This window comes from Nicotiana tomentosiformis, chromosome 2 (genome assembly GCF_000390325.3).
Source record: "Nicotiana tomentosiformis chromosome 2, ASM39032v3, whole genome shotgun sequence".
Classification (NCBI taxonomy): Eukaryota; Viridiplantae; Streptophyta; class Magnoliopsida; order Solanales; family Solanaceae; genus Nicotiana; species Nicotiana tomentosiformis.
The window spans coordinates 169,467,157-169,491,098 of NC_090813.1; the positions used below are offsets into that span (position 1 = coordinate 169,467,157).

Sequence of the window (23,942 nt, forward strand, 5' to 3'; positions counted from 1 at the left end):
AGGAAATTTCACGACCCAAAAATCACACCTGTTGTGATGGCGCCTATCTCAATACTAGGCAAGCCGACAATATCAATAACCCACAATTCCTTTTAAGTTTGAAAACATAATATTTGAATTTTCATAGAAAAATCTCACAAATTACTAACGTAAAATACATTCCCAAAATCCGGTGTCACTGAGTACATGAGCATCTAAATGAAAACAAAGTCTGACTGCTAAAAACACTGTCTGAAAATATAGAACAGTACAAAAATTGAAAGGAAAGAGAGTCAAGTTCTGCGGACGCCAAGCAGCTACCTCGATAATCTCCAACAGATAAAACTCCAAGAACTAGCAATTGTCGTGTCCAGAAGTACCTGGATCTGCATACGAGGTGCAGGGTGTAGTATGAATACAACCAACTCAGCAAGTAACAATACTAAATAAAGAACTGAAAATAGTGACGAGCTTCACAACTAAGTCCAATTACAGTAATTTCCAACATAAGAAAGTAGGCACGCTTGCAAGTTTAACAATTAAGGCCCAAATAGTAATTTCATATCAAGTTCAACTGAAACAGGAGATAATATCTCTCAAAAATTTTCAATACAGTGATATATGATAACTGTAGTGCAATAAGAATGAAATCAAATGTATCCTCTCAGGACCACAGTCACTCAGCCATTTCATTTACTCAGCATTCAGTACTCGCACTCAGTAGGTACCTATACTCACTAGGGGCGCGTACAGACTCCGGAGGGGCTCCTTCAGCCCAAGCGCTATAATCCACACAGACAACTCACGTGCTACACGGACAACTCACTTGCTATAGTATCAATATCTGGATCCACACGGACAACTCACGTGCTGCACGGAAAACTCACGTGCTATAGTATAATATCTGGATCCGTACGGATAACTCACGTGCTATAGTATAATATATGGATCTGTACGGACAACTCACGTGTATTAGTATAATATCTCACAATCAGGCCCTCGGCCTCACTCAGTCATAAATCTCTCCAGTCTCTCGGGCTCTCAATAATCATGAAAATCAGCCCAAACAACAATGATATGATGCATCAATAATGAACAATAGAGACTTAGATAAAATAAACAAGTAAAATGTGAGTTAGTATAAAATAACAATTTAGCAGATAATTCAATATGTACACGACCTTTGTGGGTCCCTATAGTGCCAACACATAATCTAAACATGATTTGTGGTTCAATTTCTCTACTACATGGAGAATGTACAGATAAGAACAGATTATTTAACTACACAGTTCCATAGAATTTGACCAAGTCACAATTCCTACGGTGCACGCCCACACGCCCGTCACCTAGCATGTACGTCACCTCAAAACCAATCAAATAACACATAATCTGGGGTTTCATACCCTCATAACCAAATTTAGAACTGTTACTTACCTCAAACCATGTAATTCTTTATTCTGCTATGTCTTTGCCTCGCGAATCGGCCTCTGAATACCTCGAATCTAGTCACAATTAATTCGATTCAATCAATTCAAATTTTAGGAATTAATTCCATATGAAAATACAAAATTTTTTAATAAAATCCGAAATTACAATCAAAAATCGCTCGAGGGTCCCATGTATCAGAACTCGACAAAAGTTATAAAATATGAACGCTCATCCAACCACGAGTCCACCATATAAATTTTACCAAATTCCGACATCAACTCGACCCTCAAATCCTCAATTAAAGTCTTTGAAGATTTCTACCATTTTCAACCCAATCTTTACCCATTTGAACTCAATAATCTTTCCATAAACCTTATTGGTATGTGTATGTATAAATAGTACTCTCACACCCAAGAATCATACTCCCAATTACTCATATTTACCCAAACTCGAAATTGAAGACTAGGGTTAGAACCTTACCTCTTGGGTGAAGATCTTGTGATATTTCTTGTTGGATTTCAAAGCTTGAACAAGATCTTGATGAACAAAGCACTTGGGCTTCTTCCTCTCTCTAGAACACTCTCACTTCTCTCTAAAATATCCGATTTTTGCCTTCAAAATGAGCCCCAAAGGCTATTTATCAAAATAGGGTCGGTTATACAAATAAAAAAATAAAGCTCCGGGACAGGATCTGCGGTTGCATGTGCGACCGCATAATGCATCTGTGGCCCGCGAAATGGACCCTAGGAACTGGGCACATTATGCCCGAGTATGCGACCATTCTGCGGTCCGCATACTGATTATGCGGTCACATAATGGACCGCAAAACACTTTTGTGGCCGCGTAATGGCCTAAATTTTGCTCGAGTTTCCGCTTCGTTCTGCGGTAAATCCGCGGTCCATATAACGTTTCTGCAGTCGCAAAACAGACCGCATAATGTCCTTCTTCTGTCAAAATTTTTCCTCAACACTTTAGTTCATTCTTCAACCCAAAACGTCTGAGCCGTGGCGAGCTTGCTCACCGCGAGAAATTTCTACAACCTTTGTACTAATTAATCTACCTCGGCACTACAAAACCTTAATTTCCTTAGCAAAAATTTTTCGGGGTCGTTACACATAAGTCAACATCCGGTCAACCTTTTCAACTTAAGTTCTAAACCTTGGAACTAAGTGTTCCAAATCATTCTAAAATCTCACCGGACCTGAACCAATTACCCCGGCAAGTCAAATAACAACCGTAAAGCATAATTTGAGTAGTAAATGGGGAGACGGGGTTGTAATACTCGAAACGACCGGCCGGGTCATTACATTCTCCCTCTCTTAAACAAACGTGCATACTCGAATGGGTTTAGAACCATACCTAGATCCTCAAATAGGTGTGGATATTTTCTCCGTATCTCCCTCTCAATCTCCTAGGTAGCTTCTCCGACTGGCTGGTCTCTTCACTACACTTTCACTGAAGCTATGTTCTTTGATCTCAGCTTTCAAACCTGCTGGTCTAAAATGGCCACCGGCTCCACATCATAAGTCAAATTACTATCCAACTGCATTGTGCTGAAATCCAAAACATGAGACGGATCTCCGACATACTTCCGGAGCATAGATACATGAAACACTGGATGAACACCCGATAGACTAGGCGGCAATGCAAGTTCATAAGCCACCACTCCAATCTTCTTAAGTACTTCAAAAGGCCCAATATACCTAGGACTCAACTTGCCCCCTTTTTCGAATCTCATAACACCCTTCATAGGCAAAATTCTGAGTAGTACCTTCTCTCCTATCATGTAAGCAATATCACGAACCTTTCGGTCAGCATAACTCTTCTGTCTAAATTGCACTGTGCGAATTCGATCCTGAATCAATTTAAATTTTTTCAAAGCATCCTGAACTAAGTCAGTACCCAATAGCCTAGTCTCACCTGGCTCAAACCAACCCACCAGAGACCGACACCGTCTCCCATATAAAGCCTCATACGGAGCCATCTAAATGCTCGATTGGTAGCTGTTATTGTAAGCAAACTCTACGAGTGGTAGAAATTGATCCCCCAAGGACCCCAAAAATCAGTGACACAAGCGCGTAGCATATCCTACAATATTTAAATAGTTCACTTGGATTGTCCGTCCGTCTGAGGGTGAAATGATGTACTCAACTGAACCTGTGTACCTAATTCTCGCTGCACTGCTCTCCAAAACTGTGATGTAAATTGCGTGCCCCGGTACGAAATGATGGACACCGGCACCCCGTGTAGGCGAACAATCTCGCGGATATAAATCTCAGCCAACCGCTCCAAAGAATAAGTAGTACGGACTGGAATGAAATGCACGGACTTGGTCAACCGATCTATAATCACCCAAACAATATCAAACTTTCTCAAAGTCTGTGGGAGCCCAACTACGAAGTCCATGGTAATACGCTCCCACTTCCACTCCGGTCTATGATACTCGTACTTCACCTATTGACAATTTAAACACCGAGCTACAAACCCAACTATATCTTTCTTCATTCGCCTCCACCAATAGTGCTGCCTCAAATCCTGATACATCTTCGCGGCACCTGGATGAATGGAGTACCGCGAGTTGTGAGCCTCCTGTAGAATCAACTCACACAAACCATCTACATTAGGCACACATAGCATGCCCTGTATCTGTAATACACTGTCATCCCCAATAGTGACTTCCTTGGCATCACTGTGTCCTTAAGGACAAGCAGAAGGGGGTCATCATACTGACGTTCTCTGATACGATCATAAAGAGAAGACTGAGAAACCACACAAGCCAAAACAAGGCTCGGCTCGGAAATATCCAATCTGACAGACTGGTTGGCCAAGGCCTGAACATCCAAGGCTAAAGGCCTCTCTGCTACAGGTAAGTATGCTAAGCTGCCCAAACTCTCCGCCTTACGACTCAAGACATCGGCCACCACATTAACCTTTCTGGGCTGATAGAGAATGGTGATATCATAATCCTTAAGCAACTCCAACCACCTCCGCTGCCACAAATTAAGATCCTTCTGTTTAAATAGATGTTGTAAACTCCGGTGATCGGTATAAACCTCACAATGCACACCGTACAAATACTGTCGCCAAATCATCAAGGCATGAACAATAGCTGCTAACTCAAGGTCGTGGACTGGATAATTCTTCTCATGTACCTTTAACTATCTGGATGCATAGGCAATCACCATACCGTCTTGCATCAGCACTGCGCCGAGACCAATACGCGACACATCACAATACACAGTATAAGACCCTAAACCTATAGGCACCACCAATACTAGGGTTGTAGTCAATGCTATCTTGAGCTTCTGAAAACTCTCTTCACATTCATCCGACCACCTGAACGGAGCACCTTTTTGGGTCAATTTAGTCGTAGGCGACACAATAGACAAGAAACCCTCCACAAAGCGACGATAATAACCGGTCAAGCTGAGAAAACTTCGAATCTCAGTAGCTGAAGATGGTCTGGGCCAACTCTGAACTGCCTCTAAATTCTTCGGATCTACCTTAATTCCTTCACTGGGCACTATGTGTCACAAGAATGCCACCGAACTAAGCCAGAACTCACACTTAGAGAATTTGGCATACAGTCTCTCCTCTCTCAGCCTCTGTAATACAATACCCAAGTATTGTGCATGCTCCTCCTGGATACGTGAGTATACCAGGATATCATCAATAAATACTGCGATAAATGAATCAAGATATGGCTGGAATACACTATTCCTCAAGTGCATAAATGCTATTGGGGCATTGGTCAACGCAAAAGATATCATGAGAAATTCATAGTGACCATAACAAGTCTTGAATATCATCTTTAGAATATCCGAATCCCAAATTTTCAATTGGTGATACCCGGATCTTAGATTAATTTTGGAGAATACCTTCGCTCCCTGTAGCTGATCAAATAAATCATCAATACGCGGTAAAGGATATTTATTCTTGATAGTAACTTTATTCAATTGCCTGTAATCGATGCACATCCGCATAGTACCATCTATCTTTTTCACAAACAGAACCGGTGCACCCCAAGGCGATACACTAGGCCTAATAAACTCCTTATCAAGAAGTTCCTGAAGTTGCTCTTTCAATTCTTTCAACTCAGCTGGTGCCATACGATACGGAGGAATAGAAATAGGTTGAGTGCCCGGCACCAAGTCAATACCGAAATCAATATTCATATCGGGTGGCATACCCGGTAGGTCTGCAGGAAATACATCCAGAAAATCTCGCACTACCGGTACAATATCTATAGTAGGAGTGTCTGCATCAACATCTCTCACAAAGTCCAAATAGGACAAACACCCCTTCCCAACCATACGCTGGGCCTTCAAATAAGAGATTACCCTACTGGGAACATAATCTGGAGAACTTCTCCATTCGAACTTTGGCAAACCCGGCATCGCCAACGTCACAGTTTTTGCGTTACAGTCAAGAATAGCATGACATGAAGACAACCAATCCATACCCAAGATTACATCGAAATCAACCATACTAAGCAATAAGAGATCAACTCTAGTCTCCAATCCTCCAATAGTTACCATACATGACAGATACAAATGGTCCACAATAATAGTATCGCCCACCGGCGTAGATACACGAATAGGTGAAACTAAGGACTCACGGGCCATATCCAGATAATAAGTAAAGTACGATGATACATAAAGATAAGTAGAACCAGGGTCAAATAATACCTTGTGGCACACTGAGACAATACCTGTGATCACTGCATCTGAAGCAACGACATCTGGCCTGGCAGGAAAAGCATAGAATCGGGCCTGACCGCCACCTGATCGGCCTTCCCCTCTTGGGCGACCCTTAATTGGTTGAGCCCCACCCCGAGCTGGTTGGGTAGGTGGTGTAATTGTTGGTACTGGTTTCGTCGGCCGAGAACTCTGTTGTGGAGACCCACTCAACATCCTAGGACAATCTCTGAATCTAATACCATAGTTGAGCCCCTCGATGAATCGGCGGACTTTCTCTCTGATTGTAGAAACCAAGGTAGGTGCGTGTCTGGAAAACTCACAAAATCTGATGGTATACTCTGACACTGTCATAGTACCTGGCGCAGCTGCTCAACTCCGTGCGCCATGCATATCGAAAGGTCTAGGGAACAAACTCTCTTAAGAACATCTCTGAAAACTAAGTCCATGTGAGTGAAGCTTCATCGGCTAGACTATCCTCCTCGTAAGCTCGCCACCGCTGATACGCCGCTCTTGACAACTGGAATGTTATAAAAGTAACTCCGCTCACCTCCATAATACAGATGGTGCGGATAATATAGTGGCACTTCTATAGAAAACTATAAGCATCCTCTATAGCTAGATCGTTGTATGTAGGAAGATGATACTTCTTGAACCTCTCAAGTCTAAGTTGCTCCTCCTCAGATGCCACTACCCTAACCTCGGGCTGAAACAGAATAACAGGTTGCGCTAGCATAACCTCTGGGACCTGATCAACATGGACTCACTACTCTGGAGTATGGGTTGCGGGAGTCTGATCTCCTTCCCCAGCCTAAGATGTGGTTGGTGCAAGTGGAATCAACCCCGCCCTAGCTAGAGTACCAAACATGCTCAAAACATGTGCTAGGGTCTCCTGAAGTGCAAGGGTGACAACAAGCGCCTCGGGTGCTTGTCCCCCTACAGGAGATACTGTTAACTCCTCGGCCTCTACCCCGGACCCAGCCTATCACGGCTCTAGCAAGGGGTGCGGGTGTCTGATTTCGTCGGATCCAATAGTATGTGTCCTCACCATCTGTGAGAGAATAGAAAGACTAAGGTTCAGATTTCGAAGTCAACCAATTCGTACGATAAGAAATCAAAGAAGTGAATTTTTTCTAACAGTTCTGTAGCCTATCAAAGTTAAGTACAGATATCTCCGTACCGATCCGCAAGACTCTACTAAACTTGCTTATGACTCGTAACACCTGCGAACCTAGAGCTCTGATTCCAACTTGTCACGACCCCAATTACCACCTTAGGATGTCGTGATGGTACCTAGTCTTTAAGATTAGATAAGCCTAACATGCATAGAGAAATAGCGAAAATAATACTAAAGCCTTAAATTAACCAATTACATTATTATAATAAAACTCAACAATACAATAGTCAATATTTCCCCAAAACCTGGTAGAATAGAGTCATAGGCTCTACAAGAATGTAATAAGAGTCTTGTAATACAATACTGTTTTAGAACAAGAAATAAACAGTGGAATGTCTAAATATAGAAGGTGACTTCGAGGCATGCGGACGTCGAGCAGGTATACCTTGAAGCCTCCAAAAGCATCAAGTCAATAAATCTCTAGCATCTAGCAAGGAAGACGTACCTGGATCTGCACAAAAATGTGCAGAAGCATAGTATGAGTGCACCATAACGGTACCCAGTAAGTATCAAGCCTAACCTCGGTAGAGCAGTGACGATGCTATGTCAAGACACCTACTAGGATAAGATAAACGAATCAAAAATATAACAATGGGGAGTAATGCAAAGCAGAGAAATTGAATGATAACAAGGCAGTTTAATAACATAAACTAATGACAGAATTGTAAGCATAAAGGCAACAAAGAGGAAGCAAATAATGAGAATCACAAATAATCAAATTCGGACAAAAACTGGGAAAATAAGAAAGAATAAAAGCAACATGAATTGTTCAACCAATAACTCTTTTCTATATGAAATGCACAACAAGAATCACAACTGAGGTATTGCCTCGTATTCACATTTCTCAATTTGAATCACTATTTTTCCTTATAATACCGCATGAGCCTTTACATTTAGTTAGAATTATTTTTTTCAAAAATAATTGCACGCGTTTTAGCCCACCTTATCACACTGCGCGACTTCAAGTAGTTCCCCTACTAGCAACACGCGTATCAACCCTATTTTATCTCACCGCATGCTATCAACCCCTAGCCTTATAGCACAACATGTGTATCAATATCAAAACATAATCACAAATCGCACCACAAGTACCCATATGCCACAACTTGCCAAAAGAATCAACAATATCAATATTTTCACAACAAATAATCCATGGCTCAACCACAATGTTTGCAAGAATCTCAACAATAACAAAATAAATGTGAATTGCCCAACAAGAAAAATATCTCAACAATTAACAACCTCACCTCAATGTGATAACAACTTTCATGACTTCAACACCAATAACTCAACAAGAGGATATTTCATGAAATAACAACTTCAAGTAAGAGTAATTCAACAACTAAAGATGCAACAATGCTATAAGGAAGGCAATAACTTCAACTAAAGCAGATAAAGGCAATATAACATGTAAGAGGTAGAACAAGTGTTAACAATATTAAATAAGCATGTAGGGGTACATTAACAATAAGAAATATAATATGTTATGACAATTCAATTAAAGGCATGGAAAGAGTCTAAATAGCCTAAATCGGTTAAATACCATATATAGCTCGTGTACACATTTGTCACCTTGCATACATGGCCTTCACATAACACAAAGAGCACAATCAATCCCAAATCCTAAGGGGTAGTTCTCCCACACAAAGTTAGGCAAGATACTTACCTCAACTGGGCCAACTCAACCCTTATAAGTAGCTTTTCCCCTAAAATTCACCTCCCCATAGCTCAAAGCTAACCAAAAGTGACTTAATATCATCAAACAATGCAAGGGAAAGGAATTATAATAGATAAAGCTATGATCTTTACACATTTTCTAAAAAAGTCAACAAAACTCAACTCCGGGCTCACCCGATCAAAATTCGGATCCAATGGTAGATTCCGACTATCCATAACCTCACGAGTCCATATATGTGATTAGTTTTCAAATCCGAGTCCAAATCGACTCTCAAAACTCAAATTCTCATTTTTTTTAATACATAGGCAAAATTTCTCAAATTTTCACTTTGATTCAAGTAAATTTGATGTTAAATCTAAAATATAATCATGAAATATAGTTGGACATCGATTAGAATAACTTTCCCAATGTTTATAGATAAAAATTCCCTCTCCAAATCGACTCTTACCAAGTCTAGGGTTCTAAAATGTGAAAAATGAGATGAAATCCCGACTTTCTAACCTTTTGCTCAGTTGCAGGTGTGGCAATTGCGACACTGAGTTCGCAATTGCGAGGGATGCCTCGCAAATGCGGCACTGACAGCCTATGTGGGAAGTCGTAAATGCGACATGGGCTTCGCAATTACAAAGCATGCTTCCCTCGAAAGAGTGACAAAATATCACAAATGCGAAACTACCCCATCCCAAGTCATCTTTGCAATTGCGATGCTTGGGTCGCAATTGCGATACATGAGACCCCCTGCCGAGATTGCAATTGTGATCTGGTATTCGCAATTGCCACACCAGAGGCATCAGTACACCAGCAGTTCAGATTCAGTCTAAAATCATTCTGTAATTCGTCCGAAACTCATCGAGCCCTCGAATTTCCAAACAAAGCATCCACACGAGCCTAATAACATTATACAAACTCGCTCGTGCGATCAAAACACTAAAATAATATCTAGAACTACGAATCGGACACCAAAACACATGAATTTAAAAGTAAAGTTCAAGAACTTCTAGAATTGCAACTAAGCGTCTGAATCCTATCAAATAAACTCCAAACCATACCGAATTTTGCAGACAAGTTCTAAATAGCATAACGGACCTATTCCAAGTCCCGAAATTAAATTTCGAACCTGATATCCAAAAGTCAACCTACGGTTAAACTTCTAAACCTCAAATTTCTAATTTTCGGCAAAACAACTTAAATCAACATAAGAGCTTTTAAATTCGATTCTGGGCATACATCCAAGTCCAAAATCATAATACGAAGCTATCGGATCCATCAAAATATCGTTACAGGGACATTTTCATAAAAGTAAAATATTGGTCAATATAATCAACTTAGGTTTCTAAGCCAAGAGCCAAAAGGTCTAATTCAACCCGAAATCTTCCCGGAACCCAACCAATCAACCCCGCAAGTCATAAAACCTAAATTACACATGTATGAAGCATCAAAAGGGAAAATGAGGCGCAATTACACAAAATGACCAGTCGGATCATTACACCCCATATCATCAAAGTCAATTGTCGGTCCAACCTATGAACCTTCCAAACCTTCAACTTTCCAACTTTCGCTAAAAAGCACCATATCAATTTACAAACATTCAAATCCAAATCTGGACATACGCCTAAGTCCCAGATCACCATACGAAACTATTGGAACCATCAAAGCACCATTCTAGGATTGTCTACACAAAATTCAAACTCCGATCAACTCTTACAACTTAAGCATCTAAACTTGAGATTAAGTGTCCCAATTCAATCCAAAACTTCCCCGAAACCAAACCAACCATCTCGACAAGTCACATAATCACAAATACACATATTTACGGCATCAAATAGGAAAAATGAGGCTAAAATACTCATAATGACCAGCCTAGTCGTTACATTTTCAGACAGTATTATATTTTGTTCAGATTTTATACTCAATACTCTATAGAGCTCATGTACTCGATGATACTAGATTTTGGGATGGTTTCCAGTTGTACCGCTATTTTGGCTTCAATTATTTATATTATTCCACATTTTGACTTTTTGATACTGTTATTTAAGTTTGTTTATGCACATCGCTTATTGTCTTAACTAGCAAGTGGTGTTAAGCGCCACCACGGCTCCGGTTAAATTTTGGGTAGTGATATATGGGCTTTCATTTTCTCTTTGCTATACTGCTGTAAAGTAACAGCCTAACCAATCAACCTATAAAGAGCTTTTGGAGTTACTCTAAAGTACACTTGGCTACTTAATATTTGTGCTACAGTTCAGATTTTATAAATACAAGCAAAGTGAATAAAGAATAGATAACAACTTGAAACTCTTGTCACTATTTTTCATTAGGTACAACAATGAGTTTAGATCAATATGAATGTGCCAATATTAGTTAATTACATGATCAACAGTTTTATTCCACTAGCTGTATCTTTCCTTCCAAAAATTATTCATTTCTGTATTGATAGGGTAGTGCCTTTTGTTAAGCTGCCTGTTAACATTTGTAATGCAGAATGTGAAATTTATTTCAATACTGTTGTCTGTTAATGATCAAGTATTAATAGGTACGTCACAGAAAGAGAAAGAGAGAACAAAAAAACTGATTAGTAATATTTAAATTATATGAAAAACATGTGTGAGCACTATAGTTTTTAGACCAATCTGACGAAAACTAATCAGAGATAGTACATATAGCCTTAAATCAATCAATCAACTTTGGGAACCTTTTGATATTATCACTGTACAGTTACTTCAAAAATTGGATGAATTACAGTTTTTACTGTAATTAAAAATTACTTCTGTATCAATCTTATGGAACCAATTATTCCTTTCAGGTCAGAAGTGTTTAGTTTCAAATTAAAGGTGGTAAGATAAGTTAGTTATGGTTTCGTTTGATTTTCTATTGCCTGCAAGGCCGGAGCTAGAGTGTCGGAAAAGGGTTCGGCCGAACCCATTAGCTTTGGTTCGAACCCCTGTATTTGTCTTAAAAATCCATTAAATATGTATAAATTATTAATTTATAACATAATAATTTAAAATGATTAAAATTCTGAACCTATAAACTTGAAATCTTAGCTCCGCTTCTGATTGCATGTAATACTTTGAACTCTAAGTAATCTATTTGAGTGAACGTGATTTTGTATGTGCACCTTTTCCGGAAAACTTGGATTGAAATATTAACACTAAATTTTGCATTTGGACTTGCGAAGAAATTTTTATGTTGCATAACTGCTATTTAGTTAAGTACAAAATAGATGTTATAAATTTGCAACATAATAAATATGACATCACAACAAGCCTACAAAATTGTGATTATGTTCTTAGAGTTAATATTATTTACAGTAACATTGGTTTCTCTAGTGATTTTGTCCCACGTAACCTGGAGTTTCATTAGCATTTGTGTTAATTTCTTCGCGTTTCCTGGTTTTAACTTTATTACTGCCAACAAATCCTTGATACTGAAGCAATGAAGACTTTGTGCAACTGTAGATAGTATATTTGGCATGAACAATAAGCCTTTTCTTTTCCAAATTGAATATGTAGAGATTCATAAAACCGCTTCTCCTTTATACATATAATAACTATCTTCTCTTTTCTTCTATCTCCTCTGTTTACAGGTGCTTTTTGTCAAAAAAACGCTAAGAAACAGGCCAGGAAGAAGACTAAAGACCACATAAGACACGTATAGTACCACCATTTTTTTTTTCCGATTAAACAGACTTTCCATTTCATAAAAAAAAACTGTCTTTACAAAATCAAAAACTGTCTTTACAAAATCAGGCAGATGCAGACCATCCACCTCCAAATTAAAAGAAACAAGATTAAACTATACTAATTACATTTCTAACAAACAGAGCCATCATTCTAGCCTATGGATAATGATTCAAGCATTTCAATGTTGAGTGCCATTTGTTTTTTGATCTCCCTTGTATGTGCATGTGTATTGCAATTTCTCTGCATATCTTGTCAGCATCATAGTTCCCTTTGTTGAACCTGATTGAATTCCTTTCACGCCAAATACAGTATATCACCATGGCTAAGACTGAGGTAGTGATGGATGCTATACCAGATTTCCTCTTGGCTAGTGAGCTTACCTACTCTATCTCATTTTGCTAGCTGCCAGTTCTTCTATGATGTCCCAGCCATTTGAGGATTCTTATCCATAGCATGCTAGTGCAGGAGCATTCAAAAATAGATAACTAAATGTTTCAATGTTCAGTGCACAAAAGACACAATTCAAAGGCACTTGAATCCTAAATTTCTGCAGCCTATCCACAGTAGATAACCTTTGATGGACAGCTAGCCACAGGTGGAATTTGAATCTAGGATGAATCTGGGGATGCATATGAATACTCTTCCAAGTAACTTTAGGGAGTTGAGGGAGCAATTGAGTATAGGCCCTCTTTATCTGGAATCTCCGATCCCCTCATTCTTCGGCATTGTCAACTTGGCGTTAAGATTGCCCTGCATTGTGTTCGTCTGCATCAAAGCTTGCTTTGAGTCTATGATCTTCCTTACCACCCAAGCAGTTGCCTTAGGTGTAGTCATAGTGTCTAAGTCTCTCTGTTTTATGTAGTAACAGTATGCCCGTTTTATCCAAAGTGAATCCTTTTTCTTTGCCAATGCCCATAGTTGTTTTAAGATTGCTGCTTTATTCCACAATCTCATATTGATGATGTTTAAGCCACCGGCAGCCTTAGGTTGGCATACTTTGTACCGAGCTATTAAGGCCTTTCTAGATGTAGCACTTGTACCAGTCCACATGTAGGTTCTACATATAGTTTCAATCAGCTTCATGATCCTCTTGGGTGGTAAAAAGATATGGGCCCAATATATTTGCATACCAAAGATCACAGACTTGATTAGCTGCACCCTTCCTGAATAGGATAGCAACAGCTCACTCTTTCTGTGATCATCTCCACCAATGGCAAAAACTGTTGTATGTTTAACTTATTGGTAAACAGGGGTACTCCCAGGTATTTAAATGGTAGGGAGCCCTCTGTATATCCTAGTAAGCTTATCAGTGTATCTTTAAGATCCTTATGAACCCCAGCAATGTAGATAGAACTTTTGTCTATATTTTCCTGTAGACTAGATGCAGCAGAAAACTTTTGAAAGGTTTCCTGAAGTATGGTGAGTGAACTTATGTCAGCCCTGCAAAACATAAGTAAATCATCAGCAAAACAAACATGTGTCACTCCTATCGGTTTGCATCTTGGGTGGTACTTGAACTCTTTGATCATGGGCAACTGGTTCATATCCCTTTGCAGGTAATCCATTGTAATGACAAAGAGATAGGGGAACACTGGGTCCCCTTGCTTGATCCCTCTTTTAGCCTAGAATGGTTTAGTAAGACCACCATTAAATACCAAAGAATAAGAGACTGTGGTTACACATTCCATGACCCAAGTGATGAACTTTTGAGGAAATCCAAGGTCTGTTAATATGCAACTGAGGAAATGTCAATCCAATGAGTCATATGCCTTTCTAATATCCACTTTCAGCATACATATAGGAGACATACCTTTCCTAATATAGCCTTTAAACAGTTCATGGCTAAATAGGATGTTGTCAATAATACTTCTCCCTTCTTGAGTCTGTTGGTCAGTATCTTAGCAATGATTTTGTACAATATAGTGCAGTATGCTATTGGTCTGTAATCTTTCACCTGAGTTTGTGCTGGGACCTTAGGTATCAAAGTAATAGCAGTGCAGTTCCAAGCTTTCATCAGTTTCCTTATGTGAAAGAAATACTTCACTGCTACATAGACATCCTGCTTCACAGTCTCCCAGTGCTTAGTGGGAAATTCTATCGGGAACACATCCACTCCAGGAGCTTTATCATTTGGCATGTCTTTAATGGTTGCATCGACCTCCTCCAGTGATATGTCTTGTATTAGTTCCTGCTGGTGACTTAAGGTGAGGCATTTTCCACTTTTGATGATGCTTGAGTTTGGACATTTGCTTCACCCATAAGATTTTTAAAGAATGTAAGAAATTCTTTCTCCACGGCCTTTGGGTCACTGATCTTTATTCCCACATCATTATAGATAGAAGTGATGGCATTTTTGCTGGCGCTGATCTTTATTTGTGCATAGAAGTATTTAGAATTGGAATCCCCATGTGTAATCCAGCTTGCTCTAGATTTCTGCCTCAGTATTTTCTCTTCTATTGTGCTCCACTTTTTCAGTTTACTAATACTTTGCTTCTCCGGTTCAATCAGTATTTGATCAAAGGGGGTAATGGCATGTGCTGCTTGTATACATTCTAAGCTTTTTCTGGCATGATTTAACTTATGTGCATAGGTTGCCATGGAACTGTTCAGTCCCTTTGTTTCATCTTTTAGTCTTTCAAGCTTTTACCAAATATTTGTCATTGGATCCCCTCTCACTTATTTTGGCCATACTCTATTCACAAGGGGTGAGAAATCTTGATGTTATATTGTCACCATACCATGTAGAGCTTGAAAGGCTTGGGATGAGTGATTATCCTTTTCCATAACTGGATCAGGATTGGTGAGTGATCATATACCCCAGAGGAGAGGTAATTAGCTTCTACATGCCCATATACCTGAGTCCAACTGAAACTCCCAAAAGCCCAGTCAATTTTACTGTAAACTCTACTGCTTGCTGGTTGTTTATTACACCAGGTAAATAAGCATACCTTTGTTCTAAGAGGTGTTAACTGCAAAGAGTCAATGCATTGCTTGAAATTCTATACTTCACCTTGTATAACTGGTTGTCCTATTCTATCATCAGTGTACAAGACATTATTGAAGTCACCACTAATAAGCCATGGTGTTTGTATCTGAGTGCCTAGCAATTGTAGGTCATGCCATAAGAAATCTCTTTCATGGAGTTTATTCCTCGCATAAACTACTGTCAAAAGAGTCTGAAAATTTGCTAATGAATCCTACATAAAGCAGTGTATAAATTGCTCATGGATTTTGAGGACCTTAACTATTAGGTGGGATTTCCATAACAGCCATATCCTACCATTTACTGTCTGGACATAATTACAGTAATATCCCTAGTCTTTGGCTACTATGTTCAAGATCTTTTTTTCCTTTCTTTCCTTTACTCTAGTTTCTAGACATCCAATGATATCTATTTTATTCTTTTTCAGAAAAAGCTTCAGCTCCTTCTGTTTATAGGGCTTGTTCAGCCCCCTAATATTCCAAGTACACACTATCATGGGGGTTTGAATGCATGATCCTTTCCAGACTCTTCCAGTCTAGAAGTGCTTGCCATACATTCTTCTAGGATCATAAATCTATTTGCACTGATGACTCCTTCATTTTGTTGAGGCTGCTGTCCTAGTTCAGTAGGTTGTCTTTGGTCTATTATGCACTCACCATTCCTCATGAGTATCTGTCTAGGAGATTTTACAACAACCGTTTTTTTTTTTACTATTTCCAGCTTCTTCCTGTGGAGCTCCCACCTTTGTTGCATCGGCTTCATTTTCATGCTCTACAGGTTCTTTTGGTTTCCATTCATGCACTACTTTTTTCTTCCAGGCCCTTTTTCTTCTTTTTGGTGCCTGAAACTCTGCCTCATCAGTGTTCTTTTAGGTATTCCTCCAGCATTCAAACTTATCATGGCCAAAGTGATTGTAATCTATGCAGAATTTTGGCTTCCAGTCATAAGCAATTTGTTGCTGAATAGTTCTTGAAGGGGTGTCAATGTCTACACTCTCCAATAGTGATTTTTTGATATCAACCTTTACTAGAACTCGAGCATATGAAATTTTGTTCAGATCAACTGTATATCTATCAGTGTACATAGGGGATCCAATAACACTGGCCACTTTGCTAAGTGCATCTGCAATCCAATAACCAACATGTAGACCTGGAAAATTCATCCAAAGAGGGATGGTTATGATGCATTTAGTATCAAAGTGGAAGTTTATTTCCCAATTCTATAAGATAAACGACTTATTGTGGTACGTATATGGGTCTGCTTGCATAACTAGATCTCTATCCTCAATTGTGAGGAATCGAAACACATAGTAGCCATCACTGTGATACAAGATTTGTGGATTTGAAACAAAATCCTAGACAAACGTAACAAAGTTCTCCATAGATTTTTCATACGGAGTATCTCCTAGCACATAACCAATTAATGCAGTAGCCTAATAATCATTTAGCATTTGGACATCTTCCTCGATAATTTGAACTACAATCTTACCATTTCGATGACTAGGAGGCATATAATCCAGTCTCATTCCCATCTGAGAGCTGCGATTTAGCTTTCTTAGGTCCTTCACATGTTGTTTCGACGAGTTATTTCCTTGAGCTGCTTGTACTTGTTCTTCTAGGGTTGGGGATGACTGCACAAAAGACCCAACCTCTGAGAATTGTAGTCTCCGGGGTAGTGCTAGCACTTGGATTTTGCCCTTATGCTTCTCCTCCGCCGCAATTCGATCTGCATTGTTACATTCGCTTTCACAGTTACATTCATTTGCAGAGCTGCTTTCACTTTCCTCTCTAATTGGTTGAAATTAAGCTGGGAGGAAACTTCCAAAACTTAAAGGAGTGAATGCATGATGTACAGTAGTTACCGGAGTAACGGTTAAGCTCGTCGTTGCAAGTTGTTTCCGTCGCCTTGTCATCGTTGGTGCAAGTTAGCCTTCGTTGGCTAAACGTGCGCCGAGAGAGAAGTCATGCGGTTTTTCACGTACCACCATTTGATAATAAGTAAACAGTTATCTTAAAAAATATGATGTAACTAGTGTAAAGCATCTCGTAATATGATGTTATTATGGACATGAAAAATGTAGATTTGTAATCCAAAAATCTATGTAAATAGAACGCAATGTTGGCTATCTAATTTGATACTAATAGTCTGTTTGGACATAAGAATTTTTTCACTTTTTTCGAAAAAAATTTGCTTTTTTCAAAATTAGTGTTTGACCATAAAATTTATAATTTTCACTTGAAGATAAAATTTGTAATTTTTCAAAAATTTGAAAAACTCCAAAAAACTGTTTTTCAAAATTTTCACTCAGATCATTCACAACTTCAAAAACAACCCAAAATTATATTTATGTCCAAACATAACTCCAATTTTCAAATACCAATTGCACTTTAAATTTTTTTTATTTTTTTGAAATTTTACAATTCTTAAGTCTAAACGCCCGCTAAGACAGCAATTTGTATTATTTATAGTTCAAAATGAATTTAGTTGTCTTAATATTGGGCCCAAGCTGGCACTGGCCATTCTCTCCAAGTGTGTGCGTCTCATTTTATACGAAGGTATTTGACTAGACACATAGTTCAAGAAATAAAGGAAAACTCTTTAAACTTGTGATCTAAAATAATCTATAAAAATTTGTGTGATTAGAAATTATTTCATTAAGGATTGAAAATTTTAAAGTTAAATTATTAATAAAAAAAATGGTACTACTCTCTCTGTTCCAATTTATGTCAACATGTTTGACTGTGCACGAAGTTTAAAAAAAATAAAGAATTTTTGAATTTGTGGTACTAAACAATTCAAAAAGGGGCCCAAAGTATTTGTGTGGTTATAAAAGCATCTCATTAAGGGTAGAATTGTAAGTTTAAGCAAAATTATTTTCAAATTTAGAAAGAAATTATTCTTTTTGAAACGGACCAAAAAGAAAATAGTTCACATAAACTAAACTGAAACGGAGATAGTATTATTTTTATTACTGACTTAAAATGAAAGAATATCATATCAAAATGGACGGAGGGAGTACATGAAAGTAGTAAGTTACGACGGTACTTATTTTTACTTTACCCAAAAAAAAATCATGTGAATACCTCGAAAGCAAATTTCAGTAAGGGTTTATTTAAATAACTAGTAATATGCTCCCGCTTCGCGCAATGCATTAGTCAATTTTTAGAAGCGCGGTGCATCAGTCATTTTATAAATGGCAACTGTTAATAATTTTTTCCAGTCCTATATCAAATCGCGAAAAAGTTTGCTTGTTACTATGTCAATATTTCCATCACTATAGGTAGTAACTATTACCATAACTAATCTCTTTTAGAAGATATTTCACCAAATGTAAAAACATACTGCAAAAAATATCATATTCAGTATCGGCTAGTACTATATTCAGCACGGAATAAAACATGCAAGGACGTAACACTTGCTCGCAATCTCTTCTCCCTAGACAAAAAGAAAGCACTATATCCATAGATCAGACATAACAAAAATTCAATCAGCACAGAATAAATCAAACAGGAAAGCTAAATTATTTATTTGATTATCCTCCAAAATACACCACAAAGTAGATATAGCTACAATCAGATCAATTAACTACAGAATAAATTAGCAAAGCCATGATTACGTAATGGCAAAAAGAAATGTCCTAATATACATAAATAAAATAAAGATGACTCTCATCTTAAGTTTTTGAGTTCTATAATCTAGAGAGACTCTGCATACTGACTTTGAAGGAAGATGAGAAAAACATAGAAATGAAAAAATTACCCTTCAAAAAATGAGGCTTAAAACTTCCATGACTTTGATTGCTTTTTACAATTTCTAATCTTGAATTTATAGGTAAATTATCATTGAGATTGGAGGCTCGTCTTCTTTCATGAATTCTAAGGCTTGTCCCTTTGTTGGATACTCTTGAAGAGAATGAGCAAGTCTCAAGAACAGGTCTACAACTCCTGTCTCACTGGTAAAGTTTACATGCCGACCACCCTAACTAACTAAAGTTTTCGACCACCTAAGGATATCTCTGCAGATAAGATGTTGTGCAATAGAATCAAATTAACAGGAAGCATTATATATAGTAGCCATAAACATTAGAAAGTAAAAAAATAGATGTTCGGGGATCGTATATTTCGTACGTGCATAAGATAAATTCTTTAGAGAACTCACCAATAAATTAACAAATTGCTAGGCAACATAAAGTGTGCTCAAGCTTGCACGATGTAAATGGACCCTCCATGTTGCATCAGAACGAAGATGTATCAAGATCTTTTCATTTATCAAGTATTATGATCAACCACAGAAGAAACCTGCAATGGATTATCAAATTAACTCTTAAATCAGATCAGGCAACTCAAGAACCATAAGAAATATCCGCAGAAGAACATATTAAACAGATCAAACTTTGAAACGTTAAACATAACTGCTCTCACTATATATATATATATATATATATATATATATATATATATGAGCGTAGGCAACATGTAGTCGCACAAAACAGCACAAAGACTCAATTGTGATAAAATGATAAGAACATCGCTGTAAGTCAAAGATGACATTAAGTAATGAGTACACCGCACTTTACCTTAGTACTTATGCAATGCTAGGATTTCTCCATAGATGTACTAATCTCTCATATTATATTCAACCCAAAGAGAACATGCTATGTCAACCAAATTTGAAAAATAACATAAATGAATTCAGTGTATCTGAGTCAATACAAGAACATGAATACAACACGATGGTTCCTAAATACTGCATGGAAACTAAGGTACAATTGAACCTCAAAACTCATCATTGCACAACACTAATATTTATCAGTAAAATTAAGAAAGGAAAGGCCATCAGTGTTTTAATTTCTAGAAGGAAGCCAGATCCTTCTAAGCTCTTAATGAAAAGCATAGTAACTGCTAAAATTTGCCTATTTTTGAGAGAACAGATAGCACCTAATCTTACAAACTTTCGAAATCCATTGGAACAAAACCAAACACACACATACATGTATTTATCCTTGAATTATGTATATATACAGATGTATGAATCTCCCAACACAAAAATCACCTTCATTCTTCCTTTTATCATTGCTTTATACATATATTTTTGGTAAAGATAACTTTTATTTGAACTGATGAATTTCTCTTTTTGTTCTGATCAGTTTTAGGAACTTTCTATTATGTTACCGAAATTAGGAAATAGAAAGCAAACGTAAACCAACCATTTTTTTCGAAAAACTCGAACTCTAAGCTTGCAAAATCAGTTTTTCTGAACTGTAAAACAAATTCCGCCTAAGTAATTTACCTTAGCTTGGCGATGAATGGATTGCACACAGTCAATAATCTCATAAAGCATCAAAGAGTTTCAATTACCTATTATTAAGAAAAAAATATTGAACTTACCATATCACAATTGTGTATACTTTCTTCCAAAATTGATAGAGCAAGTAAAGATGTATCATCACAATAAAAGGCAATAAAATAAGTTCAACAGTATATTGGTACGTTGAATTAAAAGATATTGGATAAGAACAAAAGCAAATAACTGCATTGTTTTTCCTGTAGAAGTTTCTGTTCAACCTGCACAAAAAAAGAGACAGGAGAAAAATATAAGTACCATATACCATAACTCTCCTAAATAGCAGCATTTTCTGAATCTGGGTGCAAGGTCAATCCATATGGCATTTTTACGAGCACATTATTGCTTTTGTTTTCCCATAACTAAGTAGGTAACTACATTTGATCCAGTAGTCCTTCACTGCGCTGTGAATGAGGAATGAATTTAGAAATTAGCGGAGGATAGTGATAAATTCGACAGAGATATAGCAAATGAACGATAAACAATAGAAAAAGGAAATAGAGAGAAAGATTGTATAACCAATTAGCAGAGGATGAAAAAAATATCGATAGAGGTGAAGCAAATAACAATAGCCAAAAAAAGATAAAGAAGAAAGATTGGAGAACCAATTAGCTGAGGATAAAAAGAAATTCGAGAGAGTAAAGAATTAAGAAGTGGTTGTGTTTATGAAGCGGTATTTTTGAATACCGAGTTTTTTGAGTCGGTGTCTTTTAGAGACAGAGAATTGCGATGTTTGATGGTATAAAATTATAGGAAAATGGCAAATAAAATGTAAATAAAGATAAATAGAAGTCCTTGCGAATGGGATGTGCCACGTAACCGATAGAATACCCTTGAATTATATATATATATAGATAGATTTTTACTTTGTTTTCGTATCCTTCGCTGCTCCACCTAACTTTGGTTCTTGTCATTCACTACACATTGTTCTTCACTTCTCGACGATGGCAATGTGGATCTTCATTCCGAGCTCTCCGGGAAATGAAACTGAGAATTCCTCCTCTTTTTCTCCTACTAGTCTACTACTTGATGTCTTCCTCCTCCATTCAAAGGAATTAACAGCGTGCTCCAAAAATGGCTTGGAAAGAAAAGAACTTGAGAAAAGCACTGTGCCAAAAGTGACTACAACGACAATGTGGATCTATCGTCGATGGCTTTTTGGAATGCTCTCTATTGAAGAGGAATGAAACCCAGCTATTTAATCTGATAAATGCAAACCCCTTTCTTTAATTAACATAATTAAATATCAAATGATTCTTATTCTCTTCGAGTTTTTTGCAAAGCTTCAAGAGAACTTATTAATTCTGCCATTGTCGGCTCTTTTTATCGGAATTTGATGATGGTTATGTGGAGGGAGGATGGGATGGTCGATTTATTCGGAACAAAATAGGAATAGCAGATACGTAATCTAGGAGAATGTGGAATTTAACGTAAAAGACCAAAAAACCTTTGGAAGTTCCTATTTTAATGACGAGGCAGGGGTCTTTTGGAAAAAGTAAAAAAAATGAATACCTTGCTAGCTTATTACCCTCACGCGGTATGTTAGAAAGACTACAATATATATATATATATATATATATATATATATATATATATATATATATATATATATCCAAATCACTAGGATTCGTGATCGGCACACGACAAACTCTCTTGCCTAGCAAACCATCCTTTAATAGTATTTGGTTTGGTTTTAAATTGATTTCAATGTCATGCCCCAAAATCTACCAAGATGACACGTGACGGGCACCCGATATCCTATCAACGTCGAGCGAATCAAATCATATGATATAGTTCGACCATATGCCACTTGAAAATCATATACATATTCTAGTCAAATCATGCAATGTCTTCAAAACCGAAACCATTTATACTCTTAAACTAATTACTTGTTACACCACTTTATATAAGACTATTGATGTAACGACCCGGCCGATTATTTCATGAATTTGACCCATGTTTTCCCTTTTGAAGCTTTTCATATGTGTATTTATAATTATTTGACTTGCCGGGGTAGTTGATTTGGTTTCGAGGAGTTTTGGATTGAATTGGGACAGTTAGTCCCTTGATTAGAGGCTTAAGTTGTAAGAGTTGACCGGAGTTTGACTTTTGTGTAGAGGATCCTGGAATGGTGTTTTGATAGTTTCAATAGTTTCGTGTGGTAATTTTTAACTTAGGCGTATATCCGGATTTGAATTTGAAGGTCTCTAGGTTGATTTGGTTCTATTTGGCGAAAGTTGGAAAGTTGAAGGTTTAGAAGGTTGATAGGTTTGGCCGAGAGTTGACTTTGATAATATCAGGTTCCGATTGTGGTTCCAGGAGCTAAAATAGGTCTGTTGTGTCATTTGAGACTTGAATGCAAAATTTGAGGTCCTTCCGAGTTGTTTAGGCATGTTCAACGTAAGTTTTGAATTTGAAAATTTGGATTAGTTCCTTAGGTTTGAATTAAGGTGCGATTAGTGGTCTAGATGTTATTTTGTTTGATTGAGGCCTCGACTAGGTTCCTATTATGTTTTGAAATTGGTTGGTGTGATCGTACATTGTCCCGGAGGCCTCGAGTGTATTTTGGATGAGTTTCAGACTATTTTTCCTTATTTTGGACTGTTGATGCTAGTGTTTGGTTTTCTTCATTGCTATCATGGCATGGCATTCACGTTCGCGGATGTTATTTTGTGGTAGGCGTGTTTGCTCTTCGCGTTCGCTATGGGGAGGTCGTGTTCGTGGAGCAGGAGGGGCAGTGACCTTCACGTTCGTGGGCGGGGAGTCGCATTCGCGTAGAAGGGGAGGTTGGTTGCATCAGGCCTTTAGCCTTCGCGTTAGCGTGTGAAGGACCGATTCACGTAGGCTCAGCAGTGCTAGGCATCCCGTTCGTGACCAAGTTCTCGCGATCACATAAGGTCTTCAGATGCACCTTCTTGTTTGTGCTTCCCAATCGCGACGTAGGTTCTGGGATCACGAACGGTATCATCGAGCA

General features: G+C 37.9%; 1 protein-coding gene and 1 long non-coding RNA gene across 3 annotated transcripts; both read right to left on the reverse strand.

The window, feature by feature from the left end:
• Positions 1 to 13,332: 13,332 nt before the first annotated feature.
• Positions 13,333 to 14,779, reverse strand: LOC108943816 (uncharacterized). The gene is made up of 4 exons (XM_070194589.1): positions 14,453 to 14,779; positions 14,155 to 14,264; positions 13,997 to 14,082; positions 13,333 to 13,862 (listed from the first exon to the last, which is right to left on the reverse strand). The coding sequence occupies exons 1-4, from the start codon at positions 14,777 to 14,779 to the stop codon at positions 13,333 to 13,335; spliced, it is 1,053 nt and encodes a 350-aa protein (XP_070050690.1).
• A 4,348-nt stretch (positions 14,780 to 19,127) lies between these two features.
• LOC138905681 (uncharacterized) lies at positions 19,128 to 22,261 on the reverse strand. Of its 2 annotated transcripts, XR_011413576.1 has the most exons (3): positions 21,835 to 22,261; positions 19,784 to 21,372; positions 19,128 to 19,640 (listed from the first exon to the last, which is right to left on the reverse strand). It is a non-coding gene; the product is annotated as an uncharacterized lncRNA (long non-coding RNA). The 2 variants fall into 2 exon arrangements; XR_011413575.1 differs by having other exon boundaries at positions 19,784 to 22,261.
• Positions 22,262 to 23,942: the final 1,681 nt, after the last annotated feature.